This window comes from Crocodylus siamensis, chromosome 2 (genome assembly GCF_052110815.1).
Source record: "Crocodylus siamensis isolate JL-2025a chromosome 2, ASM5211081v1, whole genome shotgun sequence".
NCBI classification, from domain to species: Eukaryota; Metazoa; Chordata; order Crocodylia; family Crocodylidae; genus Crocodylus; species Crocodylus siamensis.
This window is the reverse complement of record NC_143396.1, coordinates 280,739,498-280,748,696: the sequence shown is the minus strand read 5'-3', so window position 1 is coordinate 280,748,696 and position 9,199 is coordinate 280,739,498. Positions and strand designations below refer to the sequence as shown.

The 9,199-nt window shown below is 46.6% G+C and overlaps 1 protein-coding gene across 1 annotated transcript; it reads left to right on the top strand.

Moving 5' to 3' along the window:
* Window positions 1–694: 694 nt before the first annotated feature.
* Window positions 695–3,259, top strand: LOC149872280 (uncharacterized). Its single transcript, XM_090034171.1, has one exon. It carries the CDS (start codon window positions 695–697, stop codon window positions 2,318–2,320), a length of 1,626 nt encoding a protein of 541 aa, XP_089890297.1. The 3' UTR covers window positions 2,321–3,259.
* Window positions 3,260–9,199: the final 5,940 nt, after the last annotated feature.

The following is a 9,199-nucleotide window of genomic DNA, read 5'->3' as shown; positions in this document are numbered from 1 at the left end:
TTTTACATCAAACACTGTTGAAAAATTCGCTAGGTCATATAACATCACATGGCATCATCATCTTCCTTACCATCCCCAGTCCAATGGGGTTGTGGAACGGGCCATAGGACTTTATAAAGAAGCGCTCCGAGTAACGGGAAATGGGAGTTATCGAAATTGGACAGTCCGTAATCATGAGATCCTAATTAATCTGAATGCGACCAAACCCTTGTGGGAACAATCTACGGAAAAACCAGTCGAACCATGGGAGAAGAAATTTGCAGACAACGAGTTAGTGTGGGTCTCCCTTCCAGACCATAACCATCGCCATCCTAAAGTTTTGCAAGGCGTAATACAATCTGCAGAGAGCTATCCGAACACCTACTTGGTCACCCTTACAGATAGCGGACGGACCATACTCACCCACCACAACTGGCTATCGAGACGCTCTAATACAGAAACGATTCTACCACAAGACGTTAACCATACCAATGATACTACTTAAAGTCACAGCTCCTGTCCTCCCAGCAAGGGGGCAACTGTTTGTCCCTTATTAAGTGCTGGAAGGTACAGGAGAAAGAGGTCTATAGATAAAAAGGACACGTTCTGTTGTTTTGTTTATGTTTGTCGTTTCAGGTTATCGGATCATTCCTCAGAGGATTTGAGAGGAGCCTGGAAATTAGAGTGACAACTTAAATCAGACAAGGCTACAAAGATGCCAAGAAGACAAAAGGACTTTGGAGTACTCTGGGTTTTGATGTGTTGTAAATATGTTATTTTTGTATCTACGGTATCGATCTCAGATTCTGAGCGGTCTCAAAATTCGGTTCTGTACTTGTTGTCAATGTGGGCTAATGCCACGGGAGACGACGAGAATGGTGAGGGATTGACCGCGTGTCTTAAAATCCCTCTGTCCGTAGAGGATTCGGTCCTCATCCCATATTCAGTACCGTTTGACATCGAAACATGGTTTACCAAGGTCTCAGAAAGTGGGGAGAATGTTATCAATATCTCTGTCCCCTTGATGGGAGGAGGCTATATTCTGACTAGTTACACTTGGCCCCGTGGATTTAATCTCACCACTCTCTCGCTAATCACTCGACCACCTCGTGAGGAGTGCTGGGAAAGGGAAGCTCCGTGCGCTTGTTCCACTATCCCATGGGGGATACACCCCGAAGGTGAGGATTGGTCTCGACCAGACATGTCGCTAAAGTGGGACCCCCGCTCAATTATCCCACCTTGGCACCTCACCCTCGTTCCCAGGGGAAGGAAAACTTCCGACCCTGAGGTCGTCCTCTCACCCCTCGTAAAGCCTACTCCCTTGGTGGTGTGGAACGAATCATTAACAATCGATCTAACTCAGCCAGGACCCAGGGGGAACAATTCATTGTTTAGTTTTTATTACCCCATATTACGAGCGGTGTTAGTAAGTGCTCTCTGCCATGGTGTGGAACAACCCATTAGACAATCCGGCCCCCCGGAAAGGACTAGGCATGCTTTTCCTGCCCCAGGTCGATGCTCTGAATTGAGTACACCAGCACCTTTGGGAATGGTATGGGCATGCTCGGACGGGCGATTGTACACCACCCTACCAGCTACATTATCAGGTGTACAGTGTTTCTTGAGTTCGATTTTATTTTGTCCACCTCTACAGGCTTCCACGGCACACCCGCCGAGTCCCCTTGTGTCACACCGAGATAAAAGATCTCGTACTCCGGTGTGGAGTTCTTTAACGAGTGGGGAAAAAGTTGCCCAGGGACTCAGTTGGGGTTTTGAGGGTCTCTTTTTCTGGGGACTCGCGATCGCCAAAGCCCGGATAGCATTAGCACAACTTTCTGAGCAGGTTGAGTTACTCGCAAATCATACGGCCACGGGTTTTGACCTCGTAGACCAACAGCTACAAGCAGTGTCGCGCATGACTATGCAGAACCGATTGGCGCTAGATGCACTCCTCATCCAGCAGGGAGGACTGTGCCAGTATTTGAATCTGTCCCACGATATGTGCTGCATAGCCATCCCTAATGTCAGCGTCCCACTACAAGGTCAAATCATCAAAATCCGAAAAATTGCAGAGGAGGTCAATTCCATTGCGGGAATAGGAAAAGGATGGCTGTCTAGAATATTCAATTGGTTGGGCTTTAATGTGTCGTCATGGCTAACGAATTTGTTAACACCCTTGTTATCGTTTTTATTCGTGTTCTTAGTTATCGTTCTTATTGTTAGTTGTATTTCTAAGATTCTGACACGGAAGGTTTCAGCTTTGTCTGTACACGTGTATTCCATCGTTCCCTCTCCCGATAAGTTTCGGAACGACGACAACACCGAGGGGGAGGAGGTATAATTCGGCCTTCTAGCTTCTGTGCTGACAGCAAGGGGGCATGTCATGGAAATTTTTGAGTATGTGCTGCCAGCACAGAAGAGGTTAAACTGACATGCGCGGTTTGAAGCTGTGAGTGGAAATTTCCAAGGCTCACCCAGTCCTTGCCCCCTGAGTGACCTGCGGAGCTGTCAATCATTGTTGACCTACTTTCCCCACAGACGCATGCTCAGATTGTGTCAGCTCCTGACTGAGAGCATGCTCAGTCAGAACCTGACATGAGGTAATCGGACTAGAAATTTCTCTGCGGAGAGCACGCTGATTGGATACTAAATTGATATAAAAGTTCTGTGAGCCCCTCCCTCGGGGTGGTGGTGCTGTGGTGTGTGTGGTGGTGTGTGGGGGGAGATCGCGCGGACCAGAGACAGAGGCTGCTGCTGCAGGGACTGCTCTCTGAGTCAGGCTTCAGGGCCTATTGATCTCCTCCTTCGGTGGCTTCATAGTACTCGTTGTACTACGGTTTTGACTACGATCATCTGGCTTCCTGACTTACCTTTCGAACTGATTAACGGCTTACGATTTCGGATCACCCTCTGGACTTTGTTTAACCCGGTTCTGAATCATCGACCTCGGCTTTCCTCACCAACTACGACTCTGCTCATCCCTCCAACTGACGTCTCCGCTGCTTCATCTTCTGGCTCCTGACCTCGGCTTTCTCATACGACCACCCGATTCGTCCATTGCTGTGGACTGGCGTCACGCGGTTCATCATCACCGTGTTACAGTTCGTTTTATTGTTTGTTTCGTTGTTTGTAATCCCCATTTATGAGCTGTTGACCAGCCCTGGGACTAGGTCTTCGGACTGAACCTCGTGGGCCAACAGACCCCTTTGTTGTTAATTGTTTGTTTGTGTTCCAACTGTAACTGAAGACCTTTCTGCCTACGCCTGAAGCGTAAGTCAAATAAATTCACCTGTTCTTTCTAAATCCGCTCCGAGTCCCTAACTCCAGACTCTACGCCGCTAATCCCACCTGTCCGTATCTAATTGCCACCCCGGCCCACCGTGACCTTGGGGCCCGATCCTTCGGTTTTCCCCGACAAACACCAAATCTCTTCAAGACCCAAATGTCTGTAAGGATTTCCAAGAGTGTCTCTATGAAGAGGTCCCTGCTCTGTCCACAAATGAAGGCAACATTAAGGAACTCTGGAAGGGGTTTAAATTTGGCCAGAGGGGTTTACGTTTGGCTAGTGCTGAATCCATTGGCTATACCACCTGTCAACACCAAGAATGGTTTGCTGAGAGTGAAGCTAAGATCCAAGCTGTCCAAAGCTGAAGCTCAAAGGAAAATCAAAAATCAGTGATGGCAGGATAAAGCCAAGGATATTCTGCTGTATGCTGACAAACATGACATGCACAGCTTTTTCCAGGCAATGAGAGCCATTTACAGCCTAACTTCCCATGGTCCCACTTTGGCTCAATGCTCCTTAAAGGCAATGAATCTATACAAGCTAGATGGAAAGAGCACTTTGAGGCACTCCTGAACCACGAGTCAACTATGACAGATACCACCATCGAGTCAATCCCCTAACACCCTGAAAGCTGATTCTTCCCCAAGTCTTCTATCCTAAAAGAAGTCTGGTGTGCCATCAAGGAAACGAAACCAAGAACAACAAGGTTACTGGACCTGATGGCATACTTATTGAAATCTAAAAGGCTGGCAGCAAGGAACTTGTAGTGAGGCTCCATTAATTTATTCTTCATTTTGGAATAATGAAGAGGTCCCTGGGGACCTGAGGAATGCTATCATCATGACTATCTTCAAAAAAGGAGAAAAGCCTGTGTGTGGAGACTATTGAGGTATTGCCTTCCTTCCCACAGCAGGCAAAATCATCTTCAGAATCCTCCTGAACCATCTTCTACCCCTACTGAGGAAATCCTGCCAGAATCTCTGTGGTTTCAGGCCATCTCATGGAGCAATTTACGTGATATTTCTTGCCCACCAGATCCAAGAAGAATGTGGAAACAACATTGGGACCTGTATATAGTCTTCATTGACCTTACTAAGGCCTTTGATTCCATTAGTTGTGAAGTGTCGTGGAGGGTTCTTCAGTCTGGGATGTTTTTCTCAAAGAGCAAAGTCCTCAAAACAACCGTCCTTGACCTTCAATGTGCTGATGACTGTGCTATCCTTGTTCATACTGAGGTAAACCTCCAGACCATGATGGATCTTTTTGGATAAACCTTTTGAACTCTGGGCTTCTCTCTCAACATCAAGAACATTGGCATGCTCTATCAGCTTGCCTGAAACCATGAATGTGACCCCGATCCCCGCCCCCCCACAAATTGCTACTGAGGGAAAAACTTTGGAGGTAGTAGAGTACTTTCCTTACTTCAGTAGCCATGACTTTCAGAGAGTGAACATTGATGAGGAGATCTAGCACAGGATCCTGTGTGCAAGTGCCTCTTTTAGGAAATAGCTTTGGCCTGTATTTATTCATTGTGATGTCTGGAAGGAAACCAAGATCCAGGTCTACAATGCAGGGCTGGCAGTGGAGGCATTGGGATTGGGAGCTACAGTGAATCTAGTAGCCCCCTTCCCAGCACCGTGGCTGCCCACTCTGAGTGCAGCCTGGCCCAGGCTCCCAGAGCCCATCACTGCCCTAGCCCCAGCCCACAATGGCAGCCCACCCTCGCCTTGTATGCAGATCTGGGGACACCCCCCCTGCCATGCCCTCCCAAGGTGTGAACAGTGGTGGGAGCCGCCCCCCACCATGTCCTCAGATGAGCCACTCATGACTCCATTCCTGCTCTGCCCCTGCTGTGCAGTGCCTGTCCCTGCCCCACTCCCTCCCTCACCACGGGGGCCTCTATCTGCCTCCCACGTGCCTTCCCCCACCTCACCCCTTCCCCCGCAATAGACTTACCAGCCGGACACTGCTCTCTAAGCTGCCTGGCTGCATATCAGCAATCGGATCGGTATCAGTCAATATGCCTCGTTAAAAATCAGCCATTGGTATCAGCCCAAAAATTCTCTTATCAGTGCACTCCTATGATGGTACTTCATGTTGAAAAAGAAAATCTCGCGGAATAGCTTCAGTCAGAGTTGACAACCCTAGTCAGAGGCAATATCTTTTCTTAGGCCAACTAAATAGGAGCAAATAATGTCCTTCTTTACTTGGCAAAGGACATTTATAACAAAGAGCCAGAGACTGGCTGGCCCAAGAACAGCTGTTTAAGGAAGAGGAAAGATGCAGAAACTTGTCTCTTCGGACACCAGCCAACCAAATGGCAGAGGAATGTCAAGGAAGAGGTGGAACCCTGATCCCAATGTCCACCTTCTGCCATGGAAAGTCCTATTTCTTATCTTATACAGGGCTTTGCACCGATTTGGTTTCACTGGGTCACTGACATTGCTTCTGACCTTATACTCAGGCTGTCAGCGCAGCACAACACAGTGCTATGCAGACCTACCCAATCTTGCTGGCTTACATGGAAAAGCTTAGGCAACTTAATGCAGCAGAGCTTGCTAGCTCAGGCAGATCACTGTGCTTATCTGGTTGTATCACTTCCGGTACTTGAGTTAGCTTCTTAACACGAGCTTGGGGGACTTTCCGTTGAACTGACTTGGGCTGTAGAGATGCATCTCAAGCGTAGGATTGTAATTGGTCCCTGTGTTGCTAGATTAGTTCTTTTCTGGGTCCATCTAGACTTTTTTTTTGATAACAGCCTGGGTTGAGCAGCACCATGATATATCCTGGTCCCGATATTTTGCTTTACTGAGCTTCTGCTCAGTGTATTGGAAGTGGGGGATATAAGGGAGCTGGATATGGCTCTCCTATGGATCTGTGCCATCTGAATGCCTACATAAGATAGCACAGCCTAGAGGTATCTCTAATTTGATGTAGTATGATATAGTGCCTAAGGAACCGTACGGCAGCTAAACAAATTACAGCTTGTTTTGGACAGATCTCCATTGCTGATCTCCCAACTTTCCTTCCAGTCCTTCACCAACACAGTATCAGGACCAGATCTGAAGTGCTGTGGTATATTGGTTATATACCCGCTGAGAGATCCCTTGGAGGGAAATCCCAGGTGGTTCCATCCAGATGCTGTTTGGCCTTATTCCAGTGCACAGGGACTGGAGTGCAACTGAGAATCTGGTCCAGTTCTTGCATGTGAAATGTAAGTTTCTAGCTTAATGAACAAAAAATGTCTCTGAGGCATCTTTCTCAATGTAACATAGTGCACTTATTGGTGTCAGAACAATAAACTATTAGTATTATTCATTATTTATTACGTGTTAAGTGCTGACAGTGTGACACAGAAGATATCTGCAGAGAAAAGAGGCAGTTATTTAGGGGGTGATTTATGTTTCTTTCTCCCTACGCTGGTATGAATTCAGGACTTTTGTATTTGCAATCTCAGGTTGGTGGGTTTTACAGACTATTCAACTAATTCAGCCACATCTTTCAAACATCTGTCGCCTCTGAAAAGTTCTCTGTGTAAGGAGGAAACTATGTTATTTATAAGAAGGAGCTGTCAAAGAGGAGCTCTGCTCAACAATCTGAAGCACTGCTTATGTACAGCCACACTAAACTATGCTCATTTGGATAGCTCGAATGGCTAATTTTAGCTTAAAATTGGAAGCAATTATGGGTTCAGGAGGAAAACTAGGGCTGTATGTCATTAGTAATTGATTTCTTTGGTGGAAGAGCTTGAAATGAACAGTTAAGAGGAGAAACATACTTAAGTGATGCAACCGGTCACATGAAATATGCAGATGTTTTCCAGATGTGTGTATCTCAGGTGGACTTGTGGTTCTTCTTGTCTTTTCCCCTGGTACTCGTCTGCTGTTTTTTCCTGTGCTTATTAGTCTTTCATACTGAGACTCATGAGCTCATGATGCCTCACTTTGTGGGCTCAAGCTGAGATCCATGTGCAACTCCTATACAAAGCAGAAACTGTATGTCGTTGTGAAGGAAGAGTTGAGTCATTTAGGAAGCTGCTGCTTCCTGCTTTCAACATCATGGTGCCTTCTTATTGTTTTCTTTCTCACCTGGGTGATTAGGCTGAAAAGAAGGCAGGTCAAGCAAAACAAAGATGCTTTCTATACTGAGGAGGCAAACTTGGAACTGTTGCTTACAAAGAAGCACTGAGAAAAGAAGAGCCTGCTGTCACTTTTGTTTCTACTTCATGGGCCAGTCCATGCTCTTTCAAGTAAACTATTCTAGGTAAATTAAGTTCTTTGGGATCTTGGCTAATTCAGTATTGTCTGTTCTCCTGCTATAATGGCCAGCCCTATGTTAGTCAGTGCATCTTCTAAATCTCCAGATCCTAGGGATGACACATTTGGTGAAAATGTCAGCTTTTATTTAAAAAGAAGACAAGTTTCTATCCCTTCTGGTTGTCAGGGAGAAAACAAAACAAGGTAGCACTTAGAAACTAAAAGAACTTACATCTTGGAAAGACAACCCAAGAGTACCCTAAAGACTCAAAGGCCAGAAGGCAAATACCAAACTCTCACCACCAACCAGTGTATTATCATTTTAAATCTCATGCTTTTAAAGCCCACCTCAGGATTTGTAATCGATGGCAGTCACTCATCGTGGTGCCCTGTGACCAGTGGGGTCCCTCAAGGCTCTGTCCTGGGACCCATACTGTTCAACATCTTTATTAATGATGTGGACATTGGAGTCAGGAGTGGACTGGCCAAGTTTGCCGATGACACCAAACTTTGGGGCAAAGCATCCATGCCAGAAGATAGGCGGGTGATCCAGGCTGACCTGGACAAACTCAGCAAATGGGCGGACGAGAACCTCATGGTGTTTAACACTGAAAAATGCAAGGTTCTCCACCTTGGGAGGAAAAACCTGCAGCATCCTTATAGGCTCGGCAGTGCTACGTTGGTTAGCACTACAGAAGAAAGAGACTTGGGGGTCATCATTGACCACAAGATGAACATGAGCCTGCAATGCGATGCTGCGGCTAATAAAGCGACCAAAACGCTGTCTTGCATCCATAGATGCTTCTCGAACAAATCCCAGGATGTCATTCTCCCCTTGTACTCGGCCTTGGTGAGGCTGCAGCTGGAGTACTGTGTCCAGTTTTGGGCTCCACAATTCAAAAAGGATGCGGAGAAGCTTGAGAGAGTCCAGAGGAGAGCCACGCGCATGATCAGAGGGCAGGAAAACAGATCTTACGATGACAGGCTGAGAGACATGGGACTCTTTAGCCTGGAAAAGCGCAGGCTCAGGGGTGATCTGATGGCCACCTATAAGTTTATCAGGAGTGACCACCAGGATCTGGGGGAACGTTTGTTCACCAGAGCGCCCCAAGGGATGACGAGGTCGAACGGTCACAAACTCCTGCAAGACCGTTTCAGGCTGGACATCAGGAAGAATTTCTTTACTGTCCGAGCCCCCAAGATTTGGAACAGTCTGCCAGCGGAGGTGGTTCAAGCACCTACATTGAACACCTTCAAGAGTAAATTGGATGCTTATCTTGCTGGGATCCTATGACCCCAGCTGACTTCCTGCCCTTTGGGCAGGGGGCTGGACTCGATGATCTCCCGAGGTCCCTTCCAGCCCTGATGTCTATGAAATCTATGAAATCTGGGAGTCTTGCTCATAGCAATTGATAGTACTTCTGAATTAGAAAGCCCAACTGCTTTCATCTTTTTGTTTGTTGTATTTTAAGCTTGCACCCATAAATAGCAATAGTACATTTAGGAGAATGCACAATTCTTCAGTTTCATTTCTGGTTTTATAGGTCCTTGGGGCACTGAGAGTGGAGCATTTAAAATTCTGTTTGAGCATCTCTGGTACAGAAGGCAGAGCCAGTGACAATGAATCATAGTTAACCAATTGATTATGTATTGAATTTTGTTTGCTATGATCTATCTA